Here is a 20,437-nt window from a genome sequence, read left to right as displayed (position 1 = left end):
CACCTAGATAATTTTGACTTCCTCTGAGATTCATGGGTTATCTGGGGTATAGTTTCTTGATTATATAATACCTGAATTTTTTTTTAAAGATTTATTTATTTATTTGTGCATACAGAACTGGGGTACAGGCCAGAGGCTCAGGGGCGGTGAGAGGCTTCACCAGAGACAGAGTGGGGAGCAGAACAGGCAGATCTACGAAGTACACTGCTGAGGGAAGCAGCGGGCGGGTCAGGAGAGGTCTGGCTCGCCATATGGCCTCCTCCGGGACAGGCGGCAGGCGGGAATCGAACTCATGCGGAAGTGGCTTCAGATTCTCAGTGCTGTGCTTTAACCTGCTGCGCCACCAGGGAGGGCCGAATTTTTTTTTTTTTTTTAAAGATTTATTTATGCACACAGAACTGGGGTATAGGCCAGAGATGCAGGGGCGGTGAGAGGCTTCACCAGAGACAGAGTGGAGAGCAGAACAGGCAGATCTACGAAGCACACTGCTGAGGAGAGCAGCGGGTGGGTCAGGAGAGGTCTGCCGCGCCATATGGGCACCTCTGGGCAGGGGGGGGAATCAAACTCATGCGCAAGTGGCTTTGGCTTCTCAGTGCTGCGCTTTAACCCGCTGTGCCACCAGGGAGGGCCAATACCTGAATTTTTAATAGCTATTCCCCCTCACTGATTTCTTATTCTTGTTTATTATTAGAGTATATGACATATACACTTTTTTTCTAATTATAAGACCAAAAGAAAAACAAGTGTATTCTCAATGTTTAGGAAATTAACATTTTGTAGTTGCTAAGTAGAATTTGTTAACTATCTTACCTAAATTCTCCATATTATGACTTTTAAAAACCTATTTGACCCACCAACTTCTGAAATATAAGAAGACTCCCCACCCTGACTATACATACATTTTCAAATTCTCTTTTATTGTTAGGAGATTTTGTTTTATGCAGTTGTTTGCTATGCTGGTTGTTGTATAAAGTTTTATGACCGTTATATCTTCTTCGTGGGCTGCATCTTTTATCATCACATAATATTCTTTAGTCTTGTTTAATACATTTGTCCTTGAATTTGCTCTGTGACATTGCCACGTCTGTTTTTCCCCCTTGGCTTTGAATGATCTATCGTTGCTTAGCTCTTTATTGTTTTTTATTTTTTTTCAGTCTTTTGAAAAAAAAAATGTGTTTTAACACATAGCTAGATTTTATTTTTATTTTAACACACCTAATTTTAAATAGGGGCATTAATTCTGTTCACATCTTTGTGTTGGTGGATGTACTGAGGGTTTAGGGCTTCTGAGTTATTTTTTGTTTGGGACCTGTATCCATCGGGATGTGTTTGACTGTAAATAGCAGAATAATGACTAATAACTGTTTAATGAAGTAAGTTTTTCATATTTGTATTACCACATTTTATTTGGTTATTATAGAATGTTATTTCTTAAAGTTTCTTATATTTCTCCAAAAGCAAAAATCTGAGTGGTCTTGGTTCATGTGCACAAGAAGCTCATGAAGGACACACATCTGTCTGTCTGTCTTTCCGCTTACTCATGCTCACCATGGGACTTTCTTCCTCGTGGCTGCAAAAGTCTTTCAGTAGCTCGTTCCTTGCACTAAGAAGAAGGAGAGGTCACAGAGCAGAGCGAGGGCCTTGATCTGTTTGGAGAAGAAAAGTCCTTCACTGCGACTATTGCCTACGTTTGTTGTCAAATAATGGGCATCTGGGACTTCTAGATCATCACATACTAATGAGAAGGGTTTAGGCCAACTTAACTTGTCATTTGAGGTTGGGTTAGAAATTCATATCTCCGGAAACTGGAGGATAGCTGTTACCTCCCTCAAAAATTGGAAACTGAGTTTTTCGTAAAGGATAGATTGGGTGGGGGCAGGAAACTGCCGATGTCTGTATCACACCTGTATAGTCTCACTTTATTGCTTTTACAGGATTGGCAAGACTTTCACCGTTTACATTCCGACTCTGAGTTTGAAGTTTTGTAACTCTAGCAGTAGTTGCTTTCCTGGTTCGATCAGTACTAATTAAACTTGTGATCCTCTATTACCATTTTTTTTAATGCCCTTATATATTATTAGGGGAACTAACACTTCTTTCTGTAGTAGATAAATCCTGAAATCTTAGTGGGCTAATACAGCAAAGACTCTTTTCTTGATTATATCTCAGTTTGCTGTGGGTTGGGTGGCTCCTCTGTGTGGCTTGTTTTCAAACATTGGCTCGTGGATTGAACTTCTTTTTTCTTGCATGGATGAGAAAGAGAATGAGAAAAAGGAATGCTAACAACACACAGTCTCAGCATGAGACTGGGCAAATCACTTCTGACATTCCTTTGACATCCTCTTGGCTCTTTCAATAGATATGGCCTCGTGGAACTGCAGGGAAACTGACAAAGGTAGTCATATGTTGGGTGGGGCACCAGGAAATGCATGGTCACTTCCCCAATGGTCAGTGTGGTCACTCACGAATTACATTTTTCTCTTCCATATAAATACACTCACCACCTCCTTAAGGCATAGACCCTCAAGTCTCATCCAGCCATTCACTGCATCCAGCTCAAAGTCCAGGGTCTATAAGGGTTCTGCATTAGTCTTCATAAGGCCTGGATGCGGCTTAAGAGACACTTCTGAACATCCCACATTTTAAAGACCCAATACACAGCAGTAAAGCAGAGTCAGAGTATCTTCTATAAAAAAGGGAAGAAGGTGAGATCCACTGATTCGCTAGACTATGGCATTCCTGAAGTCCCGCCCATCAGGTCTGTGATGTCCCCCTGCCTGGACAGTGATGGGACATCCTTGAATGGACACTCACTGTCCTCCATGTTCATGTTCCTCCTGGGGTTCCTCTGGGTGAGTGTTGAGGGTCATGCCTCCATACTTACCTTCTGTTCATCAAAGTGGAGCCCCAAGTGTTGTTCAGGTCTTAGACATGGAGTTTAAAGTCTACATACACTCCAGCCCTCCCTGGTGGCCAGTGGGTTAGAGCCCAGCATTGCAAGCCAGCCTCAGCCACTTCAGTACGAGTTGGATCCCCAGCCCCAGAGGTGATCCACGTGGCATGGCATGACTCCTATCCCCACTGGCCCGGAGGTGACCACATGGTGCGGCAGACCTCTCCTGAACCGCCCGCTGCTCCCCTCAACAGTGTACCTCCTCGATCTGCCTGTTCCGCTCCCCGCTCTGTCTCTGGTGAATCCTCTCACCGTCCCTGCAACTCTGGCCTTTACCCCAGTTCTGTATGTATAAGGAAATAAAAATCTTTAAAAAACAAAAAATGTCCAGGCTCCCGAACCTAGGAAGCTTCTGATTGGCTGGCTTCCACGTCTCATCTAAATAAAACTCTTTTCTGCACGTATTTTATAAATGGAATGTATTCTTTGCTTCTTCCCCTCTATGCCTCTCCCTTTCCATGGAAAGTTCCTACCTTAGGCTCTTAGTGAAAACACATGAAGCGCCTGCGCTCTTAGTGTGCTGTGGCTATCTGGCTCTGTTGAGGTTAGCAATAGGGAGGGGTTATGTAGACAAGGGATTTACTAAGGACATTCCTGGGAGACACTGAGGGCAGGGCTCTGGAGGGGACTGGGGGAGCCATCACAATGCAAGGCCAGTCTGACCTTTCAGGCTGCATTGAACCCAATGGGAGGACAGGTTGGATTTGATCATTGTGCTGTCCAAGGAAGTCTCCTCAGGGCCTTGGGGACTTGCTGGCCAGAGGAGGCCGGTGTCTCCCAGGACACATGTCCTGCTCAGCCACAGGCTGAGAGTCACCTTCAGAAAGTGGCTTTGGGAAAAACCCAGAGCACTGGAGTCCCAGTGTTATGCTGCCTCAGCTGACTCACTTTGGAGGTTTTATTACAGGTAGTAAAAAAAAAAAAACTTAAAAAAAATTCCATTTCTTGACGTTTAGGCCATAGAAGGAAGAGTTTTTTTTTTCAATCCTAAACGTCCCAAATTTCTGTATATTTGCTATTCCTTTTCATCACTACTTGTAGAACACTCACGTCTTTTTGATCCCATTTCTTGCTCTTAATACCTTGCTAAACACAGCAGCTAGCAGCTAACCATCAACTAACATTCTATGTTCTGGTCTTTTCCCTTACAATGACAAGTTCAGAAGACATCGGGGTCTTTTAAATTATTGTATTTGACAATTTACCGAATGTTTGCTCCTGTACACTGTGAGTTCCCAGTCACGCAGCATGCTAAGCCCGCTCACCACTCGCGTGGATCAGAGGGAGAGGGAGATGGGGATGTAGGTGCCTTGGCTTTGGGGTAACACAGGTCACTATTGTATTTAACACCCTTGTTTATTTTTCACAACAGGATTTCTCCCCGCAGGTGCGGTCAGCATAGTTCTTTCATCGCCAAAGTACCCACAATCCTCCCACACTCCACCTGCTTTCCCAGCTCCTGCCCCCCCCCCCACAGCCCCATCCTCTCTCTCCCCTTCTGCCTCCCTTCCCTAGTGTCTCCCACCTACAGGCTGCTTTCAAGGGTCAGTCTAACAGTTCTCCTTTGTTTGGTCTCTCTAGAGTCCACCTATCAGTGAAATCGTCCAGTATTCACCTTTCTCCTTCTGGCTCGCTTATTTTAGAATAATTCCCCCCAGTTCTAGCCATGTTGCCCCAAATGCACGAGCTTATCTTCTTTGATAGCCGAGTGGTATTTCACAGACACAGGTCTCTTTGTTGTGAGCGTGCTAGGCTGGTGCCCGATGTTCTCACTGCTGAAGGGTTCAGGAATTTTGTCCGGGTCACCCGCTGCGGCAGGCTGACTTGACTGCGTGTCGTTTCCAGCCTGGGTGGGAGAGGGATGCCACAACTTACACGCGGGATTCCCTGGAGTCTTTTTACTAGGCGACAGCAGAGTGGGGTGATGGCCGTGTACCACCCGCCAGCTAGGTCATTCTTCCTAATAAGAACTCAGACTCTCTCTGCTCCCTCCTTGTGCTGCGAGGCAGCGAGTGACAAGCACATCCAGTGGCTCCTGGGTGCGGACGGCGAGGTCTGGGTCTGGATCATGGGAGAAGGCCCCGGTGACAAGCCCTACGAGGAGATCTCTGAGGAGCTGATAGCCGAGCGGGCACGGCTGCAGGCCCAGAGGGAGGCGGAGGAGCTCTGGTGAGAGGCGCCAAGGGGGGCTGGGTGGGGCCTGAGTTTGGGTCAGGCCAAGTTAAGGACAACAGGTGGGGGGTTGGGGGGGCAGGGAGGCGGAGCTACTATTTGGGCTTTGCGGTGACCACATCTGCGGGCTTCATTGTCCTGTGTCAGGTGCTCCCAGTGAGCTCAAGTCCTGGCTCCTCCAAGCAGAGGTGACCTGGTCTGGGTCTAGGTCTTCCTGTCCTTGGTGTGGGCTTGAGACACTCTCTCCAGACGATGCAGGCTGGAGTCCCGAGATACAGCACTCTGCATGCGCTTGCTTACACAGCTCTTTTCCTCAGTGAGTTGTCCTCAGGGCAATAGAACAGCATGGGTTCATTTTTGTAATCTGCTTCTTTTTGTGTTACCTGTAGTTCTCACACAAGATGGACAATTGAGCCCCTGGTGAGAGTCCTTGTGTTTTTACACCAAACTTGAGAATCCAGATGAATTTTCACTTCCAAGTCCTATCCTCAACCTCCTTGCCTTTTAATTTTTTTTTTTTTAGATTTATTTATTTGTACATACAGAACTGGGGTACAGGCCAGAAGCTCAGGGGCGGTGAGAGGCTTCACCAGAGACAGAGTGGGGAACAGAACAGGCAGATCGACGAAGTACACTGCTGAGGGGAGCAGCGGGCGGGCCAGGAGAGGTCTGTCACGCCATGCGGTCACCTCCGGGGCAGGCGGGAATCAAACTCATGCGGAAGCAGCCTCAGATTCTCAGTGCAGTGCTTTAACCCGCTGCGCCACCAGGGAGGGCCACCTTGCCTTTTAATTTTTAATTGTAAAATTGTAACAACTCAATATCCACCGCTTTCAAAGAACTACAGGGAATGTTTAGACAGTACATGCTTTGTAAACAGCTTTATTCACACACTCATAAATGAAATTATATATTACCATACACTATTTAAAATTACTATATGGTAATCTATTACATGAGAGACAGTTAGATTTTGTTGATGGATATTTAGGCTTTTGCTATGTTTTGTTATAAAAATCCTCTGATGGTCCTCCCCATTAGGGGTTAAAGGTACAGCACTATCAAGCTATCCATCCCCAGCCACTGAAACATGAGTTCCATCCCAGGCCAGGGAGGTGACACACATGGCACAGTAGACCTCTTTTGTCTCACCTGCTGCTCCCTTTAGCTGTGAATTTCAGTACACTTGCCTGTTCTGCTCCCCAGTCTGTCTCTGGTGAATACTTCACCCCCCACACTTCTGCAATACACCCCAGTTCTTGCATGCACAAATAAATGAATCTTGGAAAAAATGCCTGATGAACATCTTTGATCTATATAACTTTGTATACTTGAGTGAAAAATGGGATTTCTGAGTTTTTTCACCCCTGGTTTCCAGAACCAGAGTGATTTCTATTCCTACATAGTAGAGTGCATATTTCCCCTCTTTTGCCATTCTGACAGACTAAGAAAGGGTTCCTCATTGTATTTATTTGAAATTTTGTTGTTACCTGCGACTTCAGTGTCTTACATGAGTTTATACCGACTGGCATTTTCTTGGAAGGAGACAGAAGGAGGCTGAGATCACCAAGAAATTCCGGGATGCTCTGGCTAATGAGAAAGCTCGGATCCTGGCGGAGAAGTGGAAAGTGGAGATGGAGGACCGCAAGGCTTCCAAAATTCTGGAGGAGCGCATCCAGGAGGAATTCAGGGTGAGCCGTGCCTGGGGTGGCCCCACCTCAGCGCCCAGACCTGTGACAGATCTCTGGTTTACTTAATGGATCATTCTGCAGACTAGAACATTCTTGATGGATAATTTTTGCCTTTTAGAATCGTGACTATTTCTTTCCATAGTCTTGTTTGAAGAATGCTTTGGTTGAAATCCAGAAAAATCCTAACTTTATAAATTATTATAGTACTTCTGGATGTTCAGAAGATTAAAATTTTCATTAGATTTTTATCATCCTTTTACATTATTATTCATTTTATGTTTAGAATGATCTATGCTGTCACCAAATTTATAAAAGTGTAAGTCCACATTTTTTATCTTTCATATTTTGACTTTTTTGCATTTCCTTTTCCTTTACTTTGAAGTGTAGTGTGATATAATATTCTATTTTTTTCTTCCAAATGGCTAACTAGTTGTTCCAGAACCATTTATTTTGTAATCTATTCTCTCCCATCATTGGACTGGGTGCTCCTAAATTTTTTGCTTCTGCACTTTGTAGAATTTTCTTCTTTGACTACTTACCCTGAACCCTATTTACTTATTTAGCTGTTACATTGTTATTACATCTTTTTTTTTAAAAAAAAATTATTTATGCATACAGAACTGGGGTAAGACCAGAGGTGCAGGGGCTGTGAGAGGGTTCATCAGAGAGTGATGGGAGCAGAACAGGCAGGTTCTGTTGAGGGGAGCAGATGGTGGGCTAGGAGAGGTCTGCCGCGCCATGTGGATCACCTCGGGGCGGGGGATCAAACTTGCACTGAAGCATCCAAAGCTGCTGCATCACCAGGGAGGGTCCTGTTACTACATCTTTGAAGGAAGAATTTATTATTGCTCTTCATTTTCAAAATGTCCTTGGCTTCTCTCCCAGTTTTTGTTATGAGAGATATATTTTAATTATTTTATCATTAACCTCCTGCCCAACCCCAACAAAAGTCACAAGATGATTTTTGTTGGAATTGTGTAAATGCTATAATGCTATAGTTGTATTTGTAGAAGATGGACATTTTTTACCATGTTGAATTGCTAAATCTTTTTATGTGGTACAGTCTTCCTATTATTAGAGATTTTGTGTTTTTGATAAAGTTTTTATTTTTTGACATCTGTAAATGCACCTGCCTCCCAATCCCAAATATTCTTAATAAGGTGAGATATATATATATATATATATATATATATATATATATATGCTCTTTTATTTTTTGGAACTTGGTAAAATTTATTGTTTTATTTAAGTACTCCACGTTTCCTTTTTAGTTAAACCATAGGGTTACTATTTTATTGTTGTGAATGAGATTGTTTCTGTTGCTCTTTTCACAATTGTTAATTTTATATTGATATTATTATTTAATTTTCCCATGAGATATATTTATTGAGAGATCCTCTTCATTTTTAAAGCGAGGCACTATTTATTCTAAAAACAAAAATAACTTCAAACCTCAGAAAATTTAAAAGAAAGATAAAACAAATACTCATGCGTTCTCAAATTTACTGATTACTAACGTTTTGCCACATTTGCATTGTCTCCACACACACACACACACACACACACACATTTTTGTTGTTATTGTTCTCTTAAGCAATTTGGAAGGAAATTACAGTCGTCATAAACTTTAATCCAGGGCTTAACAAACTATATTCCATAAAGGGCCATAGAGGACATATTTTGGGCTCTGGGCCTACTGTCCCAGAAACAGCTGTAAACATAAGTAAGCAAAAGGGTGTGACTATGTCGCCAAAGACTATTTTACATAATAGCTGGAGGTCAGATTTGACCTGGGAGCCTTCGTTTGCGACCTCTAGTGTCCTCAGGGTTTCCGCTTGCCTCCTTATAAATGAGAACTTCCCTGCCCAGCCACTTAATAATTATTAAATCTGTTGAAATTAACACGAATTCCATAATAGTGTCAAAAATCTAGTTCACAGTGGAGAAAAATGATGCTTATATGGTTGGAGTTTGTATTAAATATTTGAATATCCCAGGGAAGAAAACAACCCCTTTTCAGTCTGTAATAGTGAGATTGGCCTTTTCCAGCTTCCTTCTTCCTCAAGTGTGGGCTGAGCCCCGATGCTGGAAGATGGTGGAGCTGGGTCCTGGGCTCAATTTGATGTTTTTGGAGATGAGTTGGGAGTACGGGTGGTTCTTGGGTTCACTCTGGGAAAGGTTTCACCAGAGCTCTGCTTTCAGAGGCCCTGGGCAAGTTTCTGCATGACACAGACATTAGTTATATTTAAGGAGCTGGTTTTTTAGAAAAAGTAGAAAAAAGAGAAGGACACTTGCATAGATGCAAGCAGGCAAAGAGAGCTGCTCTGAAAGGGACAGGCTTGCTGAGACAGGACTGTATGGTTGCAGATGTAACCTTGAGGAAGCTCTGCTGAGGGAGCTCAGTGGAGAAAAGCTCTGACATGGTACAAGTCATGGGCAGGCAGGAGGCTGCTGCCCTGCAGAGGGAGAGAGCTGGTGGAAAGCACCTGCATAGTCACAGGTAGGCAGGGAATTGTTGCCCCTCTGTGGGGTTAGTGCTGGGTTTATCATCTTCTTTCAGTAGGGAGGGTCTCATCTCTGTGAGTGGATGGTTTGTTCTTTAATCCCTGTATCTTCATCTTTAGGTCTGTGCTCTCAACACTCCCTACAGTTTATAGTTTATATAGCTAGATTAATGTCTATGTTAATCCCTTTGATCCCCACCTCCTTGTGTGAGACAAGTTCCTGACCTTGTAGCATCCTTTCCGGTTTTTCTATTCTTATCCTCCATCAAGTTCACAAGGAGATTACTGAGGGATTGAGTTCCCAGAAATTTTCTGGTTGATGGTCTCCTAGGTGACAGCAGGATGATAAATTGTGGGGGTTCATAGAGGGTTCAGTATAGTTACCTGGCCAGGCCCTCAGGTTCACTGAGGCTTTTGATGCATTTTGATGCAGGCTTTTGATGCATTTTTCAAAGAAGATTATTGCTGTCATATTTAAATTGTTTTAAAAATTGTTTCTATTTTAAAAATTAATAAGCTAAATGCATTTAATCCTTAATACACAGAGTATTTCTGGCTGGGAATATTTACTTCTTGAAGAGCCTCAGAAATCTATGCAGCATTTGCAAGGCCTGCAGGGGCTCATTAGGCCAGTGTCTGTCAGCAACACCAAATTATGGAGTCGAGCTGGATGGCCCAAATTCATGATGCGATATTCTCTGTCAGAGCCGTCTGTAAATGGACTATCCTTGTGGCGAGCTGAGCTCCTCCTTACAGGAAATGGTCAAGCATAAATTGAAACAGTATCTGAAGAATTTTCTGAGGTGCAGTGAAAATGGCTGGTGGCAAATATTTTCTCCTCCTTCTTTTGAAAAGTGTGGTCTATTTGCCCTCCTTTGAGTAGACTGGCCAACTCTGCACCAGCTTTGGGAAATGTAGTTCAGATGATGAGGTTTGGTGTGTGGGCTTCTTGGGTCCCTCTGAGAGAGAATTCAGCAGAAGTTCCATTCATCAGCATGTGGTAAATTTATCAAGGAGAGGAAATACGGGAGAGATGCCCGCAGAGACACAGGCGACCAGTCATGATAGACAAGAAGTGAATTTTGCTAGACCAACGGGTGTTTGATAGGGGTCGTAGATGAAATTATTGCAGAAATTATCAACTTTGGGTCAGATTAGGTGGGTCTTCTAAGGTCCATGATACTTTCTGTCCCCGCCTCTGACTGACAATCTTAGATTCCTAGAAACTTCTATAGCTGGTTTCGTTTATGATTCTTTAATCATCTCTGCCCCCTCCCTTGATATTTGCCCTTCTCAGACTTTCCATCTCCACTTTCTACTCCAAGTTTCCCCCTGAAATGACAGTGCAAGTCTGGAGGACAGGCTGTAAGAGCGCTTTGACATCCACAGTTGATTGTCTTGCTATGCTCAGACTCGGAAGCATCTCCACAGAAACCAACTATACCAAGTTCCAGGATGCAAAGGAACCAACACTAGTCAAGCACAGAACGAGCCTATGGAGAAGCACCCCACTCAGACACATGAGAGAAAGCTTCCTGGGTCTCCCACTAAGTGACCCCCTCCAAGTGACTGATTGCAATTGATACCAACCACATGGAGCGAAGGGCCATTAGATAAGCCCTCCCTGAATCATCAGTTTATAGAAAAATAAGCACATAAAACAGTTCTTGTTTTGAACCACTAAATTTTCACAGCGACAGATGACTAAAACAGCTTTACCCAAGGGATTTATAGATCAGGTTAGAGATTGACTTAGATCATTGTTATTGCATCTTTTTACACTGTTACTCTAATACAACACGAGAGCATACAAAAAGGCACCAGTGAGATTCATTACTCTTAATATTTTTATTTTTTTTTGTTCCTGAGAATCAAAAAAGCTGGGAAGCTTGCAGGTTGTCGGGCCAGAACCAAGTCCATGAGCAATCCTTAGTGACCCCATCCTGGTGACGGCCATGTGGGGTAAGAAGTCCTTTGGGTGTCTGGACCTGAGTGAAGGCAGGAAATGGAAAGGAGATATATGGAATGGTGACTGGGCTGCTGGGGGGAGGGGTAAAGCCCATGATGGTGGAGCCGGACACGGAAATGCAGAAGGGTGGGCTTTGGAGCACTGCAAGGCTGAAGAGACTGTCTGCTCTCTGTGGGCGTGAGCTGTGAGGACCGGGCACAAAGAGGGGCCAGATTTTGTGAGGTTAATTTGGTGGCGATGGTCTGGTTGAAGTGATGAAATTTGGTGGGAGGGAGCGCTATTTGCATAGTGAAGGTGGGAAATGAAAAGGCCTTGGGCAGAGTCGGTGATTGTGGAGAGAGAGAAGGGGAGGACAGAGGGAACTGTGGTGGTGAAATCAGCAAGACTGTGTATATACACGAGCTGTGGAGATGAGGGAAAGCAAAAAGCAAAGGTAATGGAGCTCCAGGCTAAAGGGCTGGTAGCTGGAACGCCTCTGTCTTGGGGAACCGGAAGGAGGTGCAGGTTTGAGGGAGAAGAATGAACTTGGTTTATTGTCCAGAAGGGGGAGTGGGGTCGGGGCTGGAGGAGAGAACGCCTGGATGAGAAGCCTGGTGGGCGGGAGGCTGGTGGGGCTGCCTGTAGTAGGTGTGGGCAGGTTCTGCCAATTCTCTTGGTCAATGGGATAAGAGTGAAGGTTCCTTTTAAAATCTGTAGGGTTCAAGAAGAAGGAACTTCAAAATAGAAGATGTAGCAGATGGAAATCTGTTTTTTAAAGCCATTTGTTGTGGCTGCTGTCATTTGAATGCAATTTACATGCATATAAAAGTATTAGTTTAGAAAAAAGGAGATCACCAGGCAAGATAAAATTGGCTTTTTTTTTCTGCTTTCTTAACTCATAAAACTACTTAAGCTTCTTCCTCTGTTAAGAACAGAGAACCTGGAAGGTAAGAACCTGACTCTCTCTGTCCCTTCAAGTCCTGTGAACGTCCACTTCCCCCTCTTCATCACAGTCGAAACTAAGTTGTCTTCATTTTCTTTTCAAAGACACACCCTTGCTTCTTCTACTTTAAGTTTGGTGTGCATTTTGCCCCTTAATGACATCCTCTACAATGCTAGAACCCATCACAGCCTCATTCCTAATAAGGTTGTTCATAGACAACCTTAGTTGTGAAAGTGAATATTTTTTCACTTTTCTCTCTGACACTGCAAACTGTTTCTCTTGGACAAAGTTGGCATCAATGAATGGCAGACATGATTTACTTTTTCTATCTCATGAATCATCACAAACAATGTCTTGTCTCCCTTTATTCTTTGCTTTAATCACTCCTCTGGTCAGTGTTTTTTGAGCACTTACTACCTAGTTTGCCTGTGCCGGGAACTGGCAGGAATGAGTGACAGAGGCCAGGCCCTATGCTCTTGGAGTGCATCAACTTGCAAAGCACTCTGGTATTATTGGGGCCAGACTAATGGCAAGTGACTATGCCTTCCAGAAAAAGCTTCTGTCTCGCTGACATTTTCCACTGGGGTGAGATGGACCAGCTTCTGTGGGCTCCTGTGGTGTGCAGTTACTGATGGGTTATCAGGAGAAGGGGGATTGAATAAGCTGGACAGTGTAGAGGGCTATGGGCTTGCCAGAAAAAGCCACCTGATTCCTTAGGTAGAAAGGGAGTTCTGGCTGCTTTAGCAGATGGATTTTTCTTCTGTGACTACAGATAGGCCAAAGGATTCTGATGGCAGCACAACAATGAGAGCTTTTAGGCAATTTAGTTGTGAGGGTTGAGTCATTTTAGCAAGATCAGAGAGAGAAAGATGCATTGCTCTTTATTTGTAGTTGCAAAATGTTTTCTTATATTGTTTCTATTCTTGTTAAGAGCTTGCCTTTGTCACAGTAAATAGCCGGTTATTTCCCTTTGGGATGGAGGTTGCTGCAGGTTGCAGGCTTTTTGGGTGTTTATCCAAGCTCAGGGGAAAAGGACAGTGAGCAGTGGCACATTAATTAGCCAATTAACAAATGTTAATTAATTTGCAGTATGTTCCCCAACTTTATTGAAGTGTAATTCACGAAGGTATTTCCCTTTTGCATGTGTGAGGTAAGAACACTAAGATCTACTCTTAGCAAATTTCAAGTGTGTGTGTATATATATGTGTGCTTATACAGGTATATGTATATATGTGTGTATGTGTGTGTATATATATATATATATACATATATATATATAGCTGACTATATTCTAAGCTTATATGAGATCTACAAAATTTATTCATCCTGCACAATTGACACTTTGTACCCTTTCACCCAATATGAATAAAGAAAATGTGATTGTTCTGTCCGTGTCTATCTGTCTGTCTGTCTACCTACCTACCTAAACACACATACAATGGAATATATTCAGTGTTTAAAAAGAAGGAAATACTCCTTTTGCAATGATGTGGATGAACATGGGGGACATTAGTCTAGGTGAAATCAGTCAGTCACAGAAAGAAAAACAGTTCATAATCTAATTTATATGTTGAATCTAAAAAATATCAAACTTGTCAGAGCATAGAGTAGAAGGGTTATTGCCAGCTACTGGGTAGGGGAGCTGGGTGCTGCCATTTAGCTTGCCATTGATGTTGACCCCAATGGTTGGAGCAGGAACACAGCATTGTAATTTGAGTGAGGCCATGTGCTTCTTACTCAGTCATGATCCTTCTTTGGGGTATAATCTGCTTGTTATGGGAGGGATTGAGTCTCCTAAAATTCATACATTGAATATAGTATCTGAACATTCCTGTATTTGGAGAGGAGGTCTTTAAAGAGGTAGTTAAACTAAAACGAGGTCAACATGATGGGTATCTTCATAAAAAGAGGAAATTGACATTGGTACTGGCCTCTGGAAGACAGATCATGTGAGGACTTGGGAAGAAGATGACTCCTACCAGTGAAGGCGAGATGTCTCAGAATGGAACCATCCTGGCCACTACCTGAACTCAGGCTTCTCTCCTCCGGAAATGTGAAGCAACAGATGCTAGTTGTTTTAGTCCTGCAGTCTATGCTCCTTTATTATGGTGGCTTGAACAATTCTGATCCATGCAGAGGAGTAGAAGTAGGGAGGTGAAATCCTCCTTGACCCTGTTATTTCCCCTGTGATCTGCTCACGCTTCAAAAACCCCAGGGGTGGGTGATAGAGCTGACGTTTCTGCATGGAAGCTGTCTTGGTTGGTGCCCTTGGAAGGTGTCTTCGTTGCTGTGTACTGAGGGATATGGCGGCCATCTTCAGATAGAGAGCCCTAGTGCAACAGTGGGAAGCCCACTATGTAAACTGTGAAGTGCTGTGCTAGTGACTGATAAGAGTGAAATACAGCTCTGGGCTAAACCTCAACTTATTCGACTTTGGAGTCAAGAACTCAATTTCAATTTTGAAATACTCATTAACTCTCTTTTCTACTATTTCCTATTTTAAAACCAACCTTCCAACCCTTTACATGTTAACCTCCATTTCCCTCAGGCTTCTACCTCTTTCTTGTCTCTGCTTCTTTTCATGTCAAGCATTTGAGAAACAAAAACAGCTTTATTTGCAAATCAATTGTCATGGAGGTAGGAGATAAAACTCAAATCTACCTCCCCAAATGAGTGTATGTAGGTTTTCGGGACCAGCTGGAGAACAAGAGTTCAATTCTGTGGCTAAAGTTCACTGGCCAGTCACAGCTCACAGCAGCACCTTTGAAGTTAGGTGGTGTGTCTGTGCCGCTCTCCCTCCCTTTTACCTTCTCAGTCTCCTGTTGCCTTGGAGCTGATCCGAAGGCTGTCAAATAAACTGTCTGTAAATACAAGCTGAAAGAGAACGTTACATAGGATTGTTTTTACTCTTCTGGATTTAGGGTTTGAGACCAATTTAACCACTTAGTCTTGTTCTCAACTGAATGGGAGAAAAAAGTCCTTGATCGGTGCCATTTTTAGAATAAAATCTGGGCTTTTCTTAAGATTGAAGACTCAGTAATCTCCTTTTGCTCGCTTGTTTGCTCCATTAAAATAATAGCTAAGGATTGACAAAGTTATATAACACAAATAGAGGAAAAAATGAGAGAAAAACTGTGTCCACACAGTTTGATAGGAAGGTAGGGAGGGGTTTGGTGGGATACCTCTGGAAAGGGGTTCATGGCAGTGAGGCAGCTCTGTCCAGAAGACCCACTCCCCCAATCCTCCCACCCCACCCCAAGTTTAAGACTTGGGACACCAGAGACAATGAAGCATGGAGCTGGATCTTCATATCACTATCTGTTTCTTTGAAGTTACTGCATGCCTCCCTCAGACCTGAGGAGAAGGGCGGTGAGAGGAGAGATTCAGGGCTGAGTGTATCCAACAAAGAGGGAGAACAGGTGAGAGGCAGATGGGCGATGGGGTGAGTAGACAAAGGCCTGAATTCTGAGCAGCGGTGCCAGAAGCCAGGGCTGCCTTTAGGGTGTCCAGGGTCGACAAGAGTGTGTGTGTGGTGTATTGTATTTGTCTGTACTAATAATTTGAGCCCTATAAAGCCAGCCTATTAACTATCCTGGTGACGCAATCTCATGTGATCCTGTGATAAAAGTCTCTTTTGGCTGGCAGAACCCATATGCTGCAAGGTCATCTTCCTGGCTTGACCACTGGGTTCAAGGAGCATGAGGAAGGGACCTTGATGGAGGAGAGGCTGAGATGTGAGTTGCAGGAGGTTGATGGACAGGAGACTTCTTTACCAACCTGTTGAGGTGGGGGAAAGAAAGATGGCATCTGGGGGAAGGGGGTGTCCGTTGGAAAAGTAGGTAACTTGCTGTAGTATCTGTTATAGTGAAAAGACTTGGTTAAGTACACGTAGATACACAGACCTTAGAGAAATTTGGGAAAGTTCAATATTTAATGTCAAGACAAAATAATTATCAATTCAAGGGAAAAAACCCAAAAAAGTAGTTGAAAGAAAAATCCATTTTACTGAATTTAAGATGCCATAATTATAAAACATCATCTTTTTTAAGAGCAAAGAAAAAACTGTCATCTATTTAAAAGGCAATTTGTAAGTTTAAGACATCCATTTTTCAGGACTGTTAGAAAGTCAAAATGTGTACTTAAAATTGGTAAAAATACTACCTTGTTTGGCTCTAGAGTGTACGATAGTGACACTGATTACTGATTATTGATTTAGTCACAAATTGTGATGTAAACTTATTATGAGAACGAGGAGAGGAAATGGATGAGTTTCCCACCTGTCTGGGAAATGTAAGTGCTGAATATTCATATTTATGAGATAATTACTCATACTCCAAAAGGAAGGAGATGAAGCTAAGAATTGATAAATCAAGAATTAGCAGCATTATTTCTGAAGAAACTATTGAAATAAGTTGAAAATCATGGCTGTGGGTTACTGGATGAAGATGGGGTAGGTTGGGGTGAAGTGGTTTGGAGAATGGATGTTTTTTCATAACAGGTCCTGGGTTCATAAGGCTGTTCAACAGAGGCATATCATTGAAATAAACAGGGAATGAGGAAATCAGGGAATGACTTAAAATGGGACAGATTTGGAGATTAGGTCCCCAGATCATGGCTGCCCCTTTTTCTTAGGACTATCTTATCTGGGGCTCTCCCTGGTGGTGCAGCTGGTTAAAGCACAGATTTGGAGCTAGCCAAAGCAACTACAGCATAAGTTCGATACCCCTGGTCAAGGAGCTGACCCACATGGCACAGCAGACCTGTCTTGTCTCTCCCACTGCTTCCCTCAGCAATGTGTTCCATTCAATCCATCTTTTCTGCTCCCCACTTTGTCTCTGGTGAATCCTCTCACCCCTGCACCTCTGGCCTGTACCCCAGTTCTTGTATGCATAAATAAAGAAATTTATAAAAAAAGAAAAAGAAATATTTTATCTGGACACACAGTTAAGACAAGGTTATGTCCTGCTGGCCTCTGGCTCTGGGGAGGCCTGGCACCTCCCACCCTCTCTGCACCTCTTTTCCATCTTCCCCCAGATTGGAAGTATTATGGGTGAGGATTACCCAGAGTCCTCTTACTTGTGAAGAAAGATATATAGAGTTTAGAAGTCACTCCATTTATTTCAACTCTGGTCCTCACGGCAGTTGAGTAGGTGTGACTGCCACCATCTCCCATGTGTGGACACGGAAGCTCAAGGGGCTGCCCCTGGGCACCCCTCCTGAGTCAGCACCCCGCCACTGGGCACCCCGTCTGAGACAGCACAGTCTTGCGTGCTGCGGGGCCTCACTGGCGCTTCTTTCTCGTGGCCTCTAACGTCATTCTGTCCCCATGATATTTTAGAGGAAAGAAGAAGAGGAGAGGAAGCGAGGAGAAGAGCAGATTCGCCTCCAGGAAGAGCAGAGGGCAAAGGAGCTCTACTTGACCCTGAAGCAGGCCCAGCTGCAGAGCCACGCCAGCGAGAAGGAGGAGCAGGAGTGGGCAGAACAGCGTGAGTCAGGCTGCGCGGAGGCCGGGAGACAGCCTGCTTCCCTGCCGGCTGTCCTCTCACTCTGGTTTGAGATCACTCGTCATCATTCTAGCTCACTCAGTTAGCCCATAGCCTATGGGTGCAGTCCTGCCAAGGACCCAGCGGCTCAGGCCTCCCCCTTGAGCATCCATGCCTGCTGGGGAGATTTCTTTCTTTTAAAAAAAGATTTATTTGTTTATGCATACTAGAACTGGGGTGCAGGCCAGAGGGGTGGACGGTGAGAGGATTCACCAGAGTCAGAGTGGGGAGCAGAATGGGCAGCTTGAGTGATACACTGCTGAGGGGAGCAGCAGGTGACACAGGAGAGGTCTGCGGTGGCACGTGGGTCAGCTCCCTGGCCAGTCTGGAATCAAACTCGTGCTGCAGTGGCTGGCAGAAGCTTGATATCCCTGAGTCTTTAACTCCTGCACCACCAAGGAGGCCCCTGGGGAGATTTCTTTATACTAGAGTAAAAGCCTACACTTACTACTCTCTGGGGTTCAAGTTAGGGTTTCCTGGCTTTGTGTTTAGTCCTGGGGATCAAGGGATGTGGATGGAATCATGGTCCTTATCTTGGAAGGGCTCACAGGCTAGGTAGGTGCTAGGTTCAGGTTAAAGACTCAGACAGTGAATGTTCCACATACCGTTGAAGCATGAAGTAGCTATGCTGTGTGATCAAGCGCGGCTTTCTGGTGCACCGAGGTGAGTGAAGCTAGGAGACAGGAGAGGCATTCTAGGTGATGGGTTCACTCATCACCAGAGGGATGGGTGTGCTTGAAAGCGGAGAGGTATGACTGGCTCTAAAATTTGGAGATGTTAAGATGGGGAGAGATTAGGTGGGAGAGGGAAGTGGGATCAAGACTGAAAGGTAGTTATGTTCTCAGGATCTGCTTTACTCAGGTGTGTGTGGGGGACACGTTGACATGGAAATTGCCAGCAGGCAGCTTTTCCTCAGGGGTTCCTACCTGCAGGGAGACAGCGCCTTTTTCTTCTGGGTTACCCAATTTTCAGGGTTTGATTGCTTATGGTCGTTTCTTCTGCCCTTAGTATTTTTGTGGCATGAGTTGTAATGTGTCTTCCATCATTCTTGATTTTGCCTATTCGTGTGCCTTCTCTTTTCTCCTGCTTATGTTGACTGAAGATTTATCAATTTTGCTTATCATTTCAGAAAACCATTCTCAGCTTCATTGATCTTTTCTATTGTTTTTCCAATCTACTTCATTCATTTCAGGGCTGATCTGTTTTCTTTTTTTTTCTTTTTGGTGCTAACTTTGGCCTCAGTTTGTAGTTGTTCTTCTAGTTCTTGGAGGTAGAAAGTTGAGCTGTTTATTTGAGATCTTTCTTTTCCTTTCTGCAGGCATTACCACTATAAACTTCCTTCTGAGAACAGATTTTTGCTTTTGTGGTGTGATTTGGTATGTTGTGTTTCTATTTTCATCTATCTCAAGCTAATTTTTGATTTCCAGCTTTGAATCATTGTTCAGGAGGGTGTTTCATTTTCACACATTATGAATTATTCAACTTTCTTCCTGGTATTGATTTATAGTTCCAAGCAATTGTGATCAAAAAAGATTCATTGTGATAAAAAAAATCTTGATATGATTTCAGTTTTCTTAAACTTGATAAGTCCTACTTTGTGGCCTAATATATGATATGGCCTAGAAAATGTTCCATGTGTGTTTAAGAAGATCATTTTCTGCTGCTATTGAGTGGAATGTTTTGTCTGTTTGGTCCAATTAGTTTAAAGTGCAGTTACATTGAATGCTTCCTTATTGATTTTCAAAATGGGTGATCTGTTATTAAAAGTGGAACACTGATGTCTCCTCCTTTTATTGCATTGCTATTTTTCCCTTCAGATATGTGGATATTTGCTTTATATATTTAGTTGCTCTAATGTTGACTGCATGTATACTTTTTTAATAAATTCACACTTTTTAGCATTCTATAATGACCTTTTCTCATTACTATTTTTGACTTAATGTCTGTTTGTCTGATACATGGTTAGTTATCTCTGTGCTTATTTGGTTTTCATTTGCATGGAAGTTCTTTTTACATCCAAGAAGGGAGAACATTGGAATGGTCCTGTGGAGGAGATGGCATTTGGTTGAGGAGAAGTAGAGAAAGATAAAGAAAGCAGAGAAGAGAAGGGCATATAATAGCGACAATAGCACTGAGCAAAGACAAGATCCTGTGTGCAAACATATATACATGTTTTGAGTGACAGCAGCCTGGGGTTCATGGTAGGCATGAAAATGAGGCTAGAAAGATAATGTGGGCAAGGGGTAAAGAAAACTCACTTGTTTAAATTCAGAGTGGATGAAGAGAGAGCTGAACAAAGAAGGCAGACAAAGGTTTACTTATTTAAATGACATTTACTGAAGTACTGTTGACAACACTGTGTATGATTTAGCTGTATAGGTTCACACCTCACAAATTTGTGTTATCACACCACATCCACCACCAAACACCAATAATCTTCTACCCTAGTCCACTGAGTCCCCTCCCATTTTTGCTCCTTGCCCCCCCAGGTCAGAGGTTTATACTGAAAAAGTCGTGAACACAGTGAGGTCACAGAAGCCCCCTGGAGGGCGGGGAAGGAGAACGGGCCTGGGTGTCCTGTCATAGGTGCTGTGACCACTGTGGCCTTGAGCAACTGCTCACTTGTGCTCCTTGTGCTCCATTCCTTCATTTGTAAGTTGGGGCCACTCATGCTGAGGTGAGG

General features: G+C 43.6%; 1 protein-coding gene across 1 annotated transcript in view; it reads left to right on the top strand.

Annotated features, from left to right (window-relative positions):
* SH2D4B (SH2 domain containing 4B) overlaps positions 1-20,437 on the top strand; it is a 61,674-nt gene that overhangs the window by 8,345 nt on the left and 32,892 nt on the right. Inside the window, exons 2-4 of the mRNA XM_004680692.1 lie at positions 4,959-5,122; positions 6,669-6,816; positions 17,550-17,697. Of these exons, the coding sequence (XP_004680749.1) occupies positions 4,959-5,122; positions 6,669-6,816; positions 17,550-17,697 (460 nt within the window). The remainder of the gene's footprint in view (positions 1-4,958; positions 5,123-6,668; positions 6,817-17,549; positions 17,698-20,437) is intronic.

This window comes from Condylura cristata, unplaced genomic scaffold, assembly GCF_000260355.1.
Source record: "Condylura cristata isolate star-nosed mole 26May11 unplaced genomic scaffold, ConCri1.0 scaffold00011, whole genome shotgun sequence".
Classification (NCBI taxonomy): Eukaryota; Metazoa; Chordata; class Mammalia; order Eulipotyphla; family Talpidae; genus Condylura; species Condylura cristata.
Note: the sequence above shows the minus strand (reverse complement) of the source record. Positions and strands in the feature narration are given on the sequence as shown.